The sequence below is a fragment of the Hyperolius riggenbachi genome, chromosome 1, assembly GCF_040937935.1.
Source record: "Hyperolius riggenbachi isolate aHypRig1 chromosome 1, aHypRig1.pri, whole genome shotgun sequence".
In the NCBI taxonomy this organism is placed as follows: Eukaryota; Metazoa; Chordata; class Amphibia; order Anura; family Hyperoliidae; genus Hyperolius; species Hyperolius riggenbachi.
Window position 1 is genome coordinate 469,184,728 of NC_090646.1, and position 18,409 is coordinate 469,203,136.

The window sequence follows — 18,409 nt, forward strand, 5'->3', positions numbered from 1 at the left end:
AATGGTCTGAATATGATGAAACATGTTGGAATAAGCTGGTGGCTGCTAACGCTTTAAACAGAAGAAAGTGGTGTTAAGCTTCTTAATTGAGATGAATGGTTTTATTTCCTTCTGTTTGTCTATTGATATGACAAGGGGATAGCAGCTGATGGAGTCTTCTGAGTGGTATACTGCTGGTTGGCATGGGAGATTTCTTACTCAGTTGTGGCCTGTGAACTGTTCCTTGCAATACTCCGTCAGGTACCGTCTTTAGGTGTGTGCACTTTTGGTGGTTGAGGGCACCTCGGGGAGGGGGGGGGGGGGGGGTTGAGGGGTGCGCTAAATGGAGGCACTGTTTATCACTTCCACATTTTAACTTTTATTGTTTCTTGTATTCTTCTGTCACAAGTGATTTTATGTAATATTTATTTGGATGAAATTTTGCACTTATCATAATCTAGGTGCTGCATATATCTATTATAATTACCTATGTGACCTGAAATGCCAGTAATGAAGGGCATTTACCTCCCTGGCGATATTGACGGTTATGTACGTCAATACAAAGCAAGCTGTGAACAGTATCGACATGCATACACATCTATATTCTCCTGCACTGTATACTAGACCCTTGCTTGACACATTCTGGCAAGTTACAGGAAAACCTTTTTTATGAAAATTGATTAGATCACTTTTTGCGCAGAAATCCTGGGGAAATTGAACGCCAGGGAGGTTAAAGAGACACTGTAACGAGAAAAACGTCCCCTTGGGGGTACTTGCCTCAGGAGGGGGAAGCCTCAGGATCCTAATGAGGCTTCCCCCGTCCTCCTCGGTCCCACGGGGGTCTCACTGCAGCCCTTCAAAGCTGGCCCAACACATCCGACTGTCCAATATTTACCTTTCCAGGCTCCAGCGGGGGCGCTGTTTCGGCTCTTCTGACGGAGATAGGTGGAAATAGCCGATCTCCGTCGGGCCCGCTGTACTGCGCAGGTGCAGGAATTGCGCCTGCGCAGTAGAGCGGCCCGACGGATATTGGCTATTTCCGCCCATCTGTGTGGGAAGAGTGGATACTGCACCTGCGCTGGGGCCACGGAGGTAAATATTTACATCGCTGCTGCTTCGGGAGGATTTTCGCCGCCACTGTGGGACCGAGGACGACGGGTGAAGCTTCAATAGGATCCGGAGGCTTCCCCCACCCGAGTTGAGTACCCCCAGGGGACATTTTTCGTTACAGATTTTCTTTAAAGTACACCTGAAGTGAGAGGACTATGGAGGCTGCCATATTTATTTACCAGACTGGTGATCTGCATTATTTAAAAGGAAATTGTTAGCCTCCATATCCCTCTCACTTCAGGTGTGCTTTAAAGGATTCCTGAAGTGAGAGAGATATGGAGGCTGCAATAATTATTTCTTTTTAAACAATACCAGTTTCCTGGCAGTCTTGCTGATCTTTCTGGCCTCTGAAGTGTCTAAATCAGACACCTAAAACAAGCAGGCAGCCAATCCAGTCAGACTTTAGTCAGAGCACCTGATTTTCATGCTTGTTAAATTATTTTTGCATTATTGATTTGGTTTTCTTTCAGAGATATTCCAGTAGTATTGCAGTTGTGGGAAATTTGGCTTGAAGCTACGTTAAGGTAGCAACATCCGGAAAACAATCAATATCTCTCTGGTGTTCAAGAGACTAGCGATCATTATACTACCTTTCATCACTCTACTTCATTTAGGTTTCTTCAGAAATCTGTTCAGAGTTCAATTGAACAGCCACCACTTCTAGATTTCTACTGATCAATACAGTACAAAGCTAAGCGGCAGTCAATCCCCACTGCTTCTCCTCGTGTGATCATGGTCTTTCCTGAACAGCTTGAAGTCCATTATTGAACTGAAATCTATTTATTTAATGAGGCCCTAATTTTTAACCAATTTGTTTTTTTGGGGGGGGGTTTTAACGACGTTTATCTAATCAAATGTGTAGTCCATTTAAAAAGAGGTTCCATATGGTGTGTATCATCTACAAGCAGCTACCCATGCAGAAGATCTCACTGCTGCCCACCCAGCACAAGTAGAGCTTTTTTGCTTACGTTCTGGAGATACTCCCACCATAGAGGGTTCTAATCAGTCTTCTCTGCCTTTCAGAGGTTAACAATGCTCATTTCTTCTTCATACTGTGCATTTGAGAGCACTCTCTAAGACAGCTGACCATCAATGGAGGTGGCTGCTGGCTTCAGCCATCATGTTTTTAGCGCTGCCCTTTTTAAAGGAATATCTCTGAAGAGTCATAATCAATAATACAATACATTTGCATTATCATTTGTGCTGTATCTTTTGTTAGCATTCTTTGCTAACAAAATGCTTTAAAAGTGCAGTTCTTTAAGGTAAACCTGAGATTAGCTACTGTAATAAAAAGTTTTGATACTTACCTGGGGCATCCTCCAGCCCCATGAGCAGCGATTGCGTCCTCCCCAGTACCCCCGTTCTCTTGGTATCGGTCCCAGTAACCAGGCTCAGTTCCGCCAGTCAGCTCTTCTGCACATGTACGGCAAAGGGCTCATGCGCAGAAGAGCCGACCGGCGCGACTGAGCCTGGTTACCGGGACCGATACCAGGAGAATGGAGGCACTCGGGAGGATGGCGATGGACGCAGTCGTAAGTATCAAAGCTCTTTATTAGCTCATCTCCGGTACACTTTAGTGATATATTTTCACTAGTGATATCTCTCTCTCTCTAATGCTTGTTTGTAGACATCCCTAGTGCAGTTGCCCATGTGCCTGGCCACTGAGTAAGAACTTATTTATGTCATCTGTCTGTCCCTGTACAGTCTCATCAGTGCAGGGAGACTGCATAAACTGTAGAGATTAGATGATTTTCCTGGTTTCCTGATTTTTTTTGTTTTTTTTATTTTATTTTTTTGAACATCAGAATAAAAAAGGCACAGAATTACTGCTTGGGGTTGATGCCCTTGGGCTGCATATTTATGATCCTGAAAATAGACTCACCCCTAAAACTTCCTTCCCTTGGAATGAAATCCGGAATATATCTTACAGTGATAAAGAGGTAAGTGCAACCCTTATATTTAAAGGACCACTATCGTGAAAATGTAAAATACATGTAAACACTTACAAATGAGAAGTATGTTTCTTCCAGAGTAAAATGAGCCATAAATTACTTTTCTCCTATGCTGCAGTTACGTACAGCAGGCACTAGAAATCTGACAGAACCGTCAGGTTTTGGACTAGCCCATCTCCTCATGGGGGATTCTCAGGGTTTTCTTTATTTTCAAAAGCAGTTAGTCGATGGCAGTTGCTCTGTTCAACTGCCAAAAAAGTGTGCAGGGAGGCTGGGGCAGCATCTTTGTAGAAATCCTTTATGAGAAGATGGACTAGTCCAAAACCTGTCAGATTTCTACTACCTACTGTAAGTGACGGCAGCATAGGGAAAAAGGAATTTATGGGTCATTTTACTCAGGAAGAAACGTAATTTTCATTTGTATGTGTTTTCATGTATTTTAAATTGTAGCATTTTTGTGATGGTGGTCCTTTTTTGATCTTAAATGACTATTGCTGTGTCACTTATATTATAAAGCTGTGCATTTGTGGCATTTTTTTAGTCATCCCCCTGCAGCTCAGCATGCTGACTCTCAGCTAGTCACCCCACAGCGCCGCCTATCATCCGCTGCCCCTCGCCGCTCTTGCTGGGACTCCTGTCAGCTGTGAAATACTATGAGCCCTGGCAAAACCTCTTTGAAGCTCCTGCTGGGGCTCTACATTGGCCCACACCAATCCTCCTCAGGGACAGGGCTTCAACCTGCCTGGTGCTAATGGCAATTGGATCATCAGCAGTTAACATTCAAGTCTGACAATTGCATCAGATCCACTGAGTGGGGAGGAAGTGGGCAGAAAAATGATTATTCTGTATTGCAGGCCATAAAAGTTACTCTTCCAGCTGGCTAGTAGGAGGTATGTGAGGTCAGGTGACTGCACTATGCTGAGCATTTCACTAGCTGGGGAAAACCCACTGCCCTGGCGGCTGCTGCTTTCTGAATGGATCCCTGGGTTATGTGACTGATTGGAACAACTGCATTATATTTGAAAATGGTGTCAGTTATGACATAACCCCCTGCACACCTTTCCTAACAATTAAAAAACTGGTCAAATTCTATATTTTTACTAAATACATCTGCCTGCAGGCCCGGATTACCTCACAGGAGCCTATAGGCACAGATGTCCTGGCACCTTAGAATTTCCGCTCAATGAATCTACAAACCCCCACCGAACCGCACCGCAAGTGTGCTGGCTGTCACTTCTCCCTTACTTCCCTTCCCATCACCGGTAGCTACAGGTGCCCTTTAGTATTAGGTAGCCAGAAGTACCCTCAGTATTAAGTAGCTAATGGTTCCCCTGACTGAAGGGAGCCCTTGGCACTGGAATGCCAAAAGCAGGGTATGTAACCCCTCATTGAAACTCTCATCAGGACTCTGCAAAGGAAAGGGGGAGGGAGGAGCTCGGGGGAGGGGGGAGCCGCCCTTCCATCATCAGGCGCCTGTAGGCGCGTGCTTACAGTGCCTTAGGGAAAATCCGGCCCTGTCTGCCTGCATAGCATGAATGTTAACAATGTAGTGTTGAACTAGTTAACAATGATATAAATGGAGTTCTGAGGCAGGGTAACAGTCATTTCTGTACTTCAAGGTAATAAATGACACATACATACTGTATTCACATATAAAGAAAGACTTACAAGGTGCTTGCATAATGCAACATTCAAACTGATGGGGGGGGGCGTGCGGAGTAAAGGTATATAAAGCTTAATAAAAAAAACATGACTACAAAAAGGAGGTTCCGCACAATGTCCATAGCCAAAATGAATCCCAACTTTATTGAAACAGGTAAAAGCTATACAGCCCGGTAGCTGACATGTTTCGGACTCGCATGTTATGATTAAGGACCTGCGAGTCCGAAACATGTCAGCTACCGGGCTGTATAGCTTTTACCTGTTGCAACAAACCGAGGTGGAGCAGATTTCACTTTTTCTTTATTTAAAAAAAAAAACAAAAACTGTTTATTTGAACATTGATTAAAAATTAATGCATTTGATTAAGAACAATGAAAAGCAATAACAAACACCTTATTTTACAAAAGATGTGATTACCAATATAAAAACAAACATGGGTATTGCCATAAGGAATAACACCTCAGGCTCTAGTATCTGACATGTACGGTATGTGTTAATTTATATACTTCTGTAAAGTGTAGCTTTCTTCTTTTTAGTAAATCAAAACATTAATGTTTTGAATTTTTAAAAAAGCCTTCTGATGTTTGGGTTCTTCACGCAGAATGTGTTTAACATGGCTCTTCTGTGGTTACAGTTCACTATTAAGCCACTTGAAAAGAAAATTGATGTCTTCAAGTTCAACTCCTCCAAGTTGCGGGTCAATAAGCTGGTATGTTGCCGTGAGAAATCTGTAATATTCTTTTGTCAGTTACTGTGCTTTGAACTGGTAATCTCTGAAATTATAGATCTTACGACTGGCACATTTTTGAAGAGGAAGAAGAGTTATGTCTTTCCTTGTGAGATTCTTGTAGAATATTTGGCAAGTGTTTTATACTGTTTAGTGTGCCAAACAGCACAAGGTGCACTCTATGTGCAGACTTAGTAAGAATGCAAGAGCTGCTAGTAGCTAAAGTATCATCATGTTCTTAGATTACTACTATGCCAAAATCTATCAATAGATATTAAATGGTAGTATCCATTTTTCCAGTTTTGTCACCTACTATATTACGCGAGGGAGCTTTGGCGAGATGAAATGGTGTCAAGGGGGAAATGAAATGACTTCTTCAGCTAATTGCTATCCATTTTGATATTAAATTGGCTCGATCTGAAAGTTCAGGCTCTCATTAAATGCATTTATTGGTATATAACACGTTTTTAACTACTTCTCTTGTCTGCCATTCAGTCTTCATGATCCATCTGAGATGTTAAAATTCATATTCTACAAATATTGCCCTCTGCTACCCAGTGTAGATGTTAATACCGAATACAGAACAAATAATCATTGGCCATTTCCTGCTTCCTTTTGCATATTAAAAAAAAGTGTTACTTTTTTCAGTGCTTTGCTTTAAACGCCCATATGCAGGAACTAGAATACTGTGTGAAAGGATGTGTAATCTCTTAAAGGACCAATTAGCTTTTCCTTAAAGCGGCCCAGAACTCAGAACATCCTCTCTGCTCTAAAAAGTGCACAACAGCATAATAACCTTAAACATTTCTTCAGCTTTTTTCTTTCTACAGCTGATACAAATTCTAGAATAAATCTGCACTGTTTCTGCTTCCTGATTCATGGAAGCAGACATATTGTTAACATCCTGTGCTTTCAATTGAGCTTATCTGCCATCTCTGCCATTGCAGTCAGCTGACACGGGGGAGAGATCAAATTACAACTTGTGATTAGACACAAATGGGGGGGAATTAACTACTTAAGGACCACGATGATTGAAATCTACGCCCTGTTTTGGTGGTTACCTGGCTGGCAGGGCGTAGATTTCAATCAGCGCTGCAGCATGCATTCGCCGTTTTCGTTGCTCTCCGCTGATCTCGCCGCTGAATCCCAACGTCTCTCTATGCAGCTAACTTGCTCTGCCTGTCTCTATGACGGCAGAGCCATGTGAGCCGGTCAGGAGCCGATTTCATTGGTTCCTGGCTGTGTCCATCAATGTAAGCTGCTCCCATAGGCTTACATTGATAGACACGGTCGGGAGCCAATGAAAGCAGCTCCTGACCGGCTCACATGACTCTGCCGTCATAGAGACGGCAGAGTGGATGTCAGGAGGATCCCGGTGACGGCGGGTATATGCGGCGATTCGTTGGGATTCCATCGGTATTGTATCAGCGGTCTCTGGTTCTTAAGGGGGCAGAGACCGCTAGTACTTAAGTGGTTAAACTAGTAAAGTACATACAGGGTGCATTTATCTATGTTTTCCTTCTGTCCTGTGCAAGAGTTCAGGTCCACTTTAATCTGGGTGCACACTATGCAATTTTAATTTCAGATCCTATTTCCAATCAATAAAGTGATTGGATTAAAAAAAAAAAAAAAAAATACAGCCTACTGACTGCCAGTAACCTGTCTCAGCTCAAAATCCATCTTTCTAGATTGGAAGCAGATTGGTTACGCTGAAAAATATCCATCAACATACTGGCTATCGTTCCATGTGTGTGTGTTTTCGATTCACTTCTAATTTTCTTCTGTATGCTATCGATGTCAGATCTAAATATCGATCTAATCACATGCTAAATTGGATCTAAAGTGACAATTGTATGGTGTGTGTGTACACACCTTTAACTTGCCTTGAGAAATCTCCTACGATTCTTTCCTGATCCGCTTAACTGCCCTGTTCCCCCAACATGGTCTGCTATTGGGTAGCTGCTTGGGCCACACAGTTCACACACAACCCTCTTCTCTGCATTCTACTGGCTACATTGAATACATTGCCTCTTGTAATGTCACAGTCTTTATAAACATTCTTGGTAGGTGAGGACATATTTTCATTTTAAACTAAATGACAGTTTTTAAGTTTGTTTGCGGTGTTACTTTAAACTATGTGGCTACCATGCTTGTTCTTTAGCTAGTCTATGCTCCTAACTTTTAAGTCCTGTTGTCTTAAAGAGTAACTGTTAGCCCCCAAATTGAAATTTAAAACACTATTGCAATGTTTTATTTATTATATAAGTGAGCCTAAAAGCCAATGTAGAAGTTAAAAATCAATCTAATTTTGTTACTATGTAACCTTTTCCCCCAGCTCCGGACGCAAGCCGCATATCGGATACTGTAACATGCAGAGCATGCCTATATCTGGCCGACCCCCCTCTCCCCCCCAGGACCAGGTGCCAATATATTCTCCCCACCGCAGCTGACCGCTCTGACACGGAGAGAGAGCGGCAGCACTTCCAGAGCAGCACCGCAGAGCAGCCGCCGCCGAGTCACATGTGAGAGAATCACATGTGAGAGAGATGCACGGCGCCGGCTGCTCTGCGGTGCTGCTCTGGAAGTGCTGCCGCTCTCTCTCCCTGTCAGAGCGGTCAGCTGTTTGTGGTGCGAATAGATCGGCACCTGGTCCTGGGGGGGAGAGGGGGGTCGGCCAGACATAGGCATGCACTGCATGCTACAGTATCTGATATGCGGCTTGCGTCCGGAGCTGGGGGAAAAGGTTAGATAGTAACAAAATTAGATTGATTTTTAACTTCTACATTGGCTTTTTGGCTCACTTATATAATAAATAAAACATTGCAATAGTGTTTTAAATTTCAATTTGGGGGCTAACCGTTACTCTTTAACACAATTCCTCTGTTGTCTGTGCTTATGTAAAAAGCTACCTACACACGTCCAACAAAGAGCACGACCAACGCCACGACAAACCATTTACACGACTTGTATTTTCTGCACACCAACCAACTGAACAACAAATTTATCTACATACTGCACGCACAAGGGCAATGTCAGACTGCACGACATGGCCACATAAAAAAAAAAAGTACGTTGTTCAAACAATGTTGTAAACATGTAACCAATTGCACGATATCAGCCCAACAGTCGTGTGAGTTGATCCGCCGGATGGATCGGGCAAACCGCCTGTTACCAATCGCTCGTCTATTTGTTTGCCACGTGTACAGATGCCTGAATATAGTCCAATAGACCAAAATCAGACGATGGTCAGGCAGTTTCGTTGAGTGTTTGTACGGTCTTTTGTCCTGTGCTAATGCAAATCCATGTTTTTAGATTCTACAGTTGTGCATTGGGAACCATGATTTGTTCATGCGTAGACGAAAGGCTGACTCACTAGAAGTACAGCAAATGAAAACTCAGGCCAGGGAGGAGAAGGCAAGAAAGCAGGTGAGTCACAATACACTCATACATGGTCTGGTTAATTGCAGATTGTACTCTGCAAGGATATCACTTTATCATCAGACAGTGCAGCAAATACCTCAGTCTTTTACCAGATAATTGTTTTGAACGATGTCTCTATTTAAGTTCATTGACACATGTAATTTGGTTAGTGTCAAGCACTTTAGATTACTCCGTTAATTTGCCTTCTAAATTCATTTATTGAATGGGGGCTACTGCTGCCTGGCTGAACAGCCTAAAATCAAGCTCTGGTTGAGGTCTAATGGAGGCATACTTCAATATTCAGGACTTAAATCCCAAACAAATGAAAGTTTTGACACACTTTTTCTTGAGTTTTCTCCAAGAAGCTAATTTTTTATCTTACATAAAAATATATTTTCTGCGCTTTTTCAGCACAATTGAAAAAGCATTGAAAAGTAGGTTAAATAAAAAGTAATAACAAACTTATTTTGAGTATTTTCTTCCATGGTGGGAGCTTTAACGTTATTTTATTGAAAAGGTTTAAAAAAAATATCCCCTTGGAGAAAATCGAATAGGATATGGGCCACTGGACCCTATCCAATTCACTTTTTTTCTCCTAAGAGATAATTTTTCATCTTCTTTTTAATTATATTATCTTAAGAGAACAGAAGCGCCAGCAGGGTTAAAGGTAATAAGTTTTAGAATTTGCTGGGAGGCAGTGGTGGACTTACCTCTGGAAAGCAGACTCAAAATACTTTCTGAATTAAACAAATACATTTATTATTGGTACCCCAAAAGATGCAATACGTTTCGTAGGCACAGCCCACTTCATCAGGCGATAAGATAGGGGACAAACAGTACTATCTTATTGCCTGATGAAGCGGGCTGTGCCTGCGAAACGCGTTGCATCTTTTGGGGTACCAATAATAAATATATTTGTTTAATTCAGAAAGTATTTTGAGTCTGCTTTCCGGAGGTAAGTCCATCACTGCCTCCCAGCAAATTTTAAAACTTTTACCTTTTATCCTGCTTGCGCCTCTGTTCTCTTACGATAATACTGTGTCCACCCCTGGTGGAGGGGTGATCTACCCCTACTTTTCTGATCTACAGAGAGCGACATCTTAATCCTGAGTGAGGACAGGTCTAATCTCCTCACCTGCATCTACAGTGGTTGCCTGAGAGGTAACCCATGTTTGTGAGTATATTCATCTCACACTTACATTTATCCACGGTTTCCAATACATACTACACTATATTGGGCTCTCTGTGTTTCTTATTTATTTTTTTTAATGATAATAATTTTTGCAGTTGTGGCTGGCAGGCTGTTCGCTGCATTCCCTACTAATCTCGCTAATCGTTGTTAGTCAGTCCTGTGCCTGCAACTCTCCCACCGCCCATCGGCTTGAGGCTGCCGGGAAGTGGTTAACCTCTTGAGGACCACAGATTTACACCTCCCAGTGACCAGGCCATTTTTAACAATTCAGCACTGCGCAGCTTTAACGGTCTACTGCGCAGTCATACAACTTAGCACTCAAATTAATTTTATCTCCTTTTCTTCCCCCTAAGCGAGCGGTTGTCTTTTCCTTTAACCTCCCTGGCGGTTAATTTTTTTTTCAAATGATGAAAAAAACCTTTTTTTTTAATTTTTTGTTTTGTTTCATGTAAAGCTACCAGAGTGGTAGCTACATGAAACACCACTAGAGGGCGCATGTGGCCCTCTAGTCCAGGCATGGGCAAACTTGGCCCTCCAGCTGTTAAGAAACTACAAGTCCCACAATGCATTGCAGGAGTCTGACAGCCACAGTCATGACTCATAAAGGCAAATGCATTGTGGGACTTGTAGTTCCGTAACAGCTGGAGGGCCGAGTTTGCCCATGCCTGCTCTAGTCCGATCGCCGCCGGCAACAATAGCAAACAGGGGAACGCGTATATAACGCATTCCCCTGTTTGGCTTCTCCTGTCGCCATGGCGACGATCGGCATGACGTCATGGACGTCAGCCGACGTCCTGACGTCAGGCGCACTCGATCCAGCCCATAGCGCTGCCCGGAACTCATTGGTCCGGGCAGCGCAGGGCTCTGGCGGGGGCCCTCTTCTGCCGCTGCGTGCGGGCGATCGCCGCAGAGCGGCGGCGATCAAGCTGTGCGCGCAGCTAGCAAAGTTCTAGCTGCGCGCACAGCACTTTACATGATGAAAATCGCCCCACCAGGGGCTGAGATATCTCCCTGTGCGGCATAGCCCGAGCTCAGCTCGTGCTTACCGCCAGGGAGGTTAACCACTTGCCGACCGCCCACTGTAGATTGGCAGCGGCAAAGTGGCAGCCCCAGGACCACGTAACGCACATTGGCGCCAGGTCCTGGGACTCTTCTGGGCTGGGGATCGCGCGCATTGATGCACGCACATCCGCCGGCATTAGGCTCCGCCCACCCGCGACGACATCCCGCCGGCCATACGGAAGCGCCGGCGGGATGTTAACCCCCGGTCTGCCGCATACGAAGCGTATAATACGCTTTGTATTGTATTACAAAGCGTATTATACAGGCTGCCTCCTGCCCTGGTGGTCCCAGTGTCTGAGGGGCCACCAGGGCAGGCTGCAGCCACCCTAGTTTGCACCCAAGCACACTGATCTCCCCCCCCCCCCTATGATCGCCCACAGCACCCCTCAGACCCCCCCCGCCCACCCCCCAGACCACTGTTTGCACCCAATCACTCCCCCTAATCACCCATCAATCACTCCCTGTCACTATCTGTCAACGCTATTTTTTTAAATTGGGTCCCTAACTGCACCCTGGGGGCTCCTGATCACCCCCCCACCCCTCAGATTCTCCCCAGACCCCCCCCCCCCCCCCCCCCCGTGTACTGTATGCATCTATCCCCCTGTAATAACCTACTGATCACCTGTCAATCACCCATCAATTACCCCCTGTCACTGCCACCCATCAATCAGCCCCTAACCTGCCCCTTTTGGGCAATCTGATCACCCACCCACACCATCAAATCGCCCGCAGATCCAACGTCAGAGCACCTCCCAAGTGCATTGCTTACATCTGTTCTCTCCTCTAAACACCCACCCTATCACCACCTGTCACTGTTACCCATCAGATTAGACCCTAATCTGCCCCTTGCGGGCACCCAATCAACCGCCCACATGCTCAGATTGCCCTCAGACCCCCCCCCCCCCCTTATCAATTTGCCAGTGCATTATTTACATCTGTTCTTCCCTGTAATAACCCACTGATCACCTGTCAATCACCCCCTGTCACCCCTGTCACTGCCACCCATCAATCAGCCCCTAACCTGCCCCTTACAGGCAATCTGATCACCCACCCACACCATCAGATCGCCCGCAAACCCGCCTTCAGATCACCTCCACAGTGCATTGTTTAAATCTATTCTCCCCTCTAACCCACTAATTACCCATCAGTCACCCCCTGTCACCACCTGTCACTGCTACCCATCAGATCAGACCCCTATCTGCCCCTAGGGCACCCAATCACCCGCCCACACCCTCAGACCCCAGCCCTGATCACCTTGCCAGTGCATTGCTTGCATCTATTTTCCCCTCTAATCACCCCCTGAGACACCCATCAATCACCTCCTGTCACCCCCCCTAGCACTCCTATCCATCAGATCAGGCCCAATACAACCTGTCATCTAAGAGGCCACCCTGCTTATGACCAGTTCCACAAAATTCGCCCCCTCATAGACCACCTGTCATCAAAATTTGCAGATGCTTATACCCCTGAACAGTCATTTTGAGGCATTTGGTTTCCAGACTACTCACGGTTTTGGTCCCCTAAAATGCCAGGGCAGTATAGGAACCCCACAAGTGACCCCATTTTAGAAAAAAGACACCCCAAGGTATTCCGTTAGGTGTATGACGAGTTCATAGAAGATTTTATTTTTTTGTCAAAAGTTAGAGGAAAATTGATTTTTTTATTGTTTTTTTCACAAAGTGTCATTTTCCACTAACTTGTGACAAAAAATAAAAACTTCTATGAACTCACCATACACCTAACGGAATACCTTGGGGTATCTTCTTTCTAAAATGGGGTCACTTGTGGGGTTCCTATACTGCCCTGGCATTTTAGGGGCCCTAAACCGTGAGTAGTCTAGAAACCAAATGCCTCAAAATGACCCGTGAATGGGCCCCTTAGGGCTCATTTCCACTATAGCGAATCCGCATGCATTGTCCGCATGCGGATTCGCATAGCCAATACAAGTGGATGGGCCTGTTTCCACTTGTGCGTTGTGCGGAGCGTTTTTGTGTACGGGGAAAATCTGCACGGCAGAGCCTAAGCGAACCACATACAATGTATCTAATAGGGAAATCGCATGCGGCTTTGGCATGCGTTTTTTTCCCCGCGATTTCGCATGCGATTTCGCATAGGAGGTAATGTTAATTTACAAAGGCAGTGACATGGTTAAAATTGCCCACCTACTACCCTGTGCGAAATCGCATGCGGAATCAAGGGAAAAAACGCATGCAAAATTGCACCCGCATGCGATTTCGTCTGCGGTGATTTCCCGGCGATTCCGCACAAGTGGAAATGCAGCCTCAGCGCATCTAGGCTGCAAAAAAGTGTCACACGTGGTATCGCCGTACTCAGGAGAAGTAGTATAATGTGTTTTGGGGTGTATTTTTACACATACCCATGCTGGGTGGGAGAAATATCTCTGTAAATGACAATTTTTTTTTTTTATTTTTTATTTTTTTTTACACACAATTGTCCATTTACAAAGATATTTCTCCCACCTAGCATGGGTATGTGTAAAAATACACCCCAAAACACATTATACTACTTCTCCTGAGTACGGCGATACCACGTGTGACACTTTTTTGCAGTCTAGGTGCGCTAAGGGGCCCAACGTCCTATTCACAGGTGATTTTGAGGCATTTGCTTTCCAGACTACTTCTCACGTTTAGGGCCCCTAAAATGCCAGGGCAGTGTAGGAACCCCACAAATTACCCCATTTTAGAAAGAAGACACCCCAAGGTATCCCGTTAGTAGTATGGTGAGTTCATAGAAGTTTTTATTTTTTTGTCACAAGTTAGTGGAAAATGACACTTTGTGAAAAACAAACATCAATTTCCGCTAACTTGTGACAAAAAATAAAATCACCATACTCCTAACGGAATACCTTGGGGTGTCTTCTTTCTAAAATGGGGTCACTTGTGGGGTTCATATACTGCCCTGGCATTTTAGGGGTCCTAAACCGTGAGGAGTAGTCTAGCAACCAAATGCCTCAAAATAACCTGTGAAATCCTAAAGGTACTCATAGGATGTTGGGCCCCTTAGCGCAGTTAGGGTGCAAAAAAGTGCCACACGTGGTATCGCCATACTCAGGAGAAGTAGTATAATGTGTTTTGTGGTGTATTTTTACACATACCCATGCTGGGTGGGAGAAATATCTCTGTAAAGGACAATTTTTTTTTTTTACATTTACAGAGATATTTCTCCCGCCCAGCATGGGGTATATGTAAAAATACACCACAAAACACATTATACTACTTCTCCTGAGTACGGCGGTACCACATGTGTCACTTTTTTGCACCCTAACTGCGCTAAGGGGCCCAACATCCTATGAGTACCTTTAGGATTTCAAGGGTCATTTTGAGACATTTGTTTTCAAGACTACTCCTCACGGTTTAGGGCCCCTAAAATGCCAGGGCAGTATAGGAACCAGACAAGTGACCCCATTTTAGAAAGAAAACACCCCAAGGTATTCCCTTAGGGGGTATGGTGAGTTCATAGAAGATTTTATTTTTTGTCACAAGTTAGCGGAAATTGATTTTTATTGTTTTTTTTTTTTCACAAAATGTCAATTTCCGCTAACTTGTGCCCAAAAAAATAATCTTCTATGAACTCACCATACTCCTAACAGAATACCTTGTGGTGTTGTCTTTCTAAAATGGGGTCACTTGTGGGGTTCCTAAACTGCCCTGGCATTTTAGGGGCCCTAAACCGTGTGAGGCGTAGTCTTGAAACCGAATGTCTCAAAATGACCTGTGAAATCCTAAAGGTACTCATTGGACTTTGGGCCCCTTAGCGCAGTTGGGGTGCAAAAAAGTGCCACACGTGGTATAGCTGTACTCAGGAGAAGTAGTATAATGTCTTTTGGGGTGTATTTTTACACATACCCATGCTGGGTGGGAGAAATCTCTCTGTAAATGGACAATTGTGTGTAAAAAAATCAAAACATTGTCATTTACAGAGATATTTCTCCCACCCAGCATGGGTATGTGTAAAAATACACCCCAAAACACATTATACTACATCTCCTTAGTACGGCAATACCACATGTGTGGCACTTTTTTGCAGCCTAACTGCGCTAAGGGGTCCAAAGTCCAATGAGCACCTTTAGGCTTTACAGGGGTGCTTACAATTTAGCACCCCCCAAAATGCCAGGACAGTAAACACACCCCACAAATGACCCCATTTTGGAAAGTAGACACTTTAAGGTATTCAGAGAGGGGCATGGTGAGTCCGTGGCAGATTTCATTTTTTTTTTTTTTGTCACAAGTTAGCAGAAATGGAAACTTTTTTTTTTTTTTTGTCTCAGTGTCATTTTCCGCTAACTTGTGACAAAAAATAAAATCTTCTATGAACTCACCATGCCTCTCAGTGAATACTTTGGGATGTCTTCTTTCCAAAATGGGGTCATTTGGGGGGTATTTATACTATTCTGGAATTTTAGCACCTCATGAAACATGACAGGTGCTCAGAAAAGTCGGAGATGCTTGAAAATGGGAAAATTCACTTTTGGCACCATAGTTTGTAAACGCTATAACGTTTACCCAAACCAATAAATATACACTGAACGTTTTTGTTTTTTTTATCAGACATGTAACAGAATAACTTTTGCGCTCAAATGTATAGGAAATTTTACTTTATTTGAAAAATGTCAGCACAGAAAGTTAAAAAAGTAATTTTTTTGACAAAATTCATGAATATAATAAAAACTAAAAATCGCAGCAGCAATCAAATAGCACCAAAAGAAAGCTGTATTAGTGACAAGAAAAGGAGGTAAAATTCATTTAGGTGGTAGGTTGTATGAGCGAGCAATAAACAGTTAAAGCTGCAGTGGTCAAAATGGAAAAAAAGGCTCTGGTCCTTAGGGGTTTTATGACTGTTAAGTGGTTAAATTTAAGAAAACAAAAAACTTTTTTTTTTTTCATTTTTAGTTCCCCCCCCCCCCCTAAATTGTCCCTAGACTGCGATACATACACTACATTATACATGCATAGGCATGAGCCTATGCATGTTATTAGATTGGGAGCCATTTTTTTGTTAGTTTTCTGCCTGCCAGCTGTGGGAGCCTTGTTGCATTGAGGGAAATAACAGCTGTTCACAACTGTTTCTAACTGCCTAAAAAGCAAGCAGCATCTCCCTCCGCTGACATCACCTGCCAGCAGTAAAAATGTCACCATGAATGTCAGAAATCTGGGAGAGGAAAGATTATACAATGGGCAAACAATGACTAAATCGTTTATACAAAATTATTGTAAAAATTAAGCACTGTTTTTTGTTACATTATTCACTGGAGTTCCTCTCTAAAATACTTTTTATTTATAATATGGAAATATCAACTAGGATAATACTTCTGAGAAAAAGATAATTGGATCAGGTCCACTGTGTAACAGCAGCTGAGACGGACCTCATGTGTTTTACCCATCCCATAATGAAAGGCCAGTTTTCAGTTTTTCGGAGCAGTGAACATTACTAGGGTATTTTCCTTCAAATTACATTTGATGATTTTGAAATAACTATCTACTCTATCAGTAGTTGAGAATTGTACCATTAGCCAGATAAGGTTGGGGGGTTTGAAATCAGGATGATGCAGATTACTGAATAACTTTAAAAGATTTAAAGAGAGAGCTTTCAGTATAGAACACTTTCTTCACACTTAACGTCCCATATGCGAAGTATGCCTCAATTATGGGGACAGGATGGAGAGTCTGAAGAGGTTATTGCATGTACTGAAACCCTACTCTTTGAATCGTTAAAGAGAATCTGTACTCTAAAATTCTTACAGCAAAAAGCATACCATTCTATTCATTATGTTCTCCTGGGCCCCTCTGTGCTTTTTCTGCCACACCCTGCTGCAATCCTGGCTTGTAATTGCCAGTTTTAGGCAGTATTTACAACCAAACTAACCAGCTTGTGATAGGCTCACATAAGCAGAGTGTGTGAGTCATACAGAGCCTGCAGGGGCCCTGGAGGGGGTGTGTATAGCTTCTGCCAATGACAAGCAGTGCAGCACATTCCACACATTCCAGCCTCTGCCGACAGAGCCGACAGAAGAGAGAAGATTGGATCATATAACAGAGATAACACAGCTACTGCGCAATTAGGAAAGGCTGCAGTAAGCCAGAGCACATTAGAACAGGCAAAGGAACTTATAGGATAGAAGAACTAAGGCTGAAAATTTTGTTACAGAGTCTCTTTAAAGGGAACCTTAACTGAGAGGGGATATGGATTTCCGTTTAAACAATACCAGTTGCTCGTCAGGCCTGCTGATCTCTGTCTGCAGTAGTGGCTGAATCACACACCTGAAACAAGCATGCAGCTAATCCAGTCTGACTTCAGAGTACCTGATCTGCATGGTTGTTGAGGGACTGTGGCTAAAAGTATTATAGACACAGGAGCAACAGGAGAGTCAGGCAACTGGTATTATTTTAAAAGGAAAAATCCATATCCGAGTTAGAATGTGGCTGCACTCCAGTTTACAGTTGTTAAATTTTATGTCTTCACTGTCAGAACTTGAAAGTAGTTGAGAAAGGCATTGCTTGAAGGTCAGATTTGCAACCAGTGGTTTCTGCCAAGGTGGCATCGTTCTCTGTGTGTGGAGGAAGATGTCACGACTGATGACCAGAGCGTAGAGTCTTCCCTTAACTTAAGAAAAAAAAGACATCCTTCCTTACAGCTGAAGCAGAGTCTCTACAAAGACAGGACCAGTTAACTGCAATAATAAAATAATTTCCTTGATCTCTTGAATCATCCTCTGGTGGAGGTAGTATGGTTTAGATTATATGTAGCTCTCCACTGGAGAGACTGAACAGAGTAATATCTATACAATCAGGGTAGTATGGCATAAACAAAATACCAATAAGCAAAACGGAAGGAGAAGTTTAACTTGGTGTGGGAGGATGTACACACTCCATGAAGTTAGTGTTCAAGCTGAGATTTAAAACACTGCAACGCAGGAATTCTAGCCGCTACACCACCATGCTGGCAGCCATAAAAGGTAGCAGCCTGAACAGGTCTGTGCACTTTTCATCGTAGAGTCAAGTTGGAGTGGAGTCCCTGGATATATCCTGCTCCATGGGGTGCTGACCTCTGGGGGTAAGGTGAGTGGGGAGCCTTGAGCACCAGAATTCAAAACAGAGGACGCTTCCGATGCTGATATTGCCTCCTCTGCTGCCTGCTAGTTTGGATGGAAACAAATGGCGAGGCAAGCCACAGAGAACAGGGGAGAGACATCCCACCCTGGCAGATGTCCTTAAAGTGTACCAGAGACGGCGATAGCTAAAGATTTGATACTTACCCGGGCTTCCTCCATCCCCATAAACACATCTG

At 43.7% G+C, this 18,409-nt stretch overlaps 1 protein-coding gene across 13 annotated transcripts in view; it reads left to right on the forward strand.

Moving 5' to 3' along the window:
* The window catches only part of NF2 (NF2, moesin-ezrin-radixin like (MERLIN) tumor suppressor), a 167,128-nt gene that overhangs the window by 43,830 nt on the left and 104,889 nt on the right, over nucleotides 1-18,409 (forward strand). For 12 of the 13 annotated variants that reach the window (XR_011022086.1, XM_068240346.1, XM_068240328.1 and 9 more), the window contains 3 exons: nucleotides 2,895-3,029; nucleotides 5,338-5,412; nucleotides 8,743-8,856. Coding sequence is in view for 12 of the 13 variants with exons in the window: in XM_068240346.1 (XP_068096447.1) it covers nucleotides 2,895-3,029; nucleotides 5,338-5,412; nucleotides 8,743-8,856 (324 nt within the window). In the remaining variant the exon portion in view is untranslated. Of the gene's footprint in view, nucleotides 1-2,894; nucleotides 3,030-5,337; nucleotides 5,413-8,742; nucleotides 8,857-17,590; nucleotides 17,767-18,409 lie in introns of those variants that run through there. The other variant, XM_068240402.1, reaches the window with a different exon arrangement.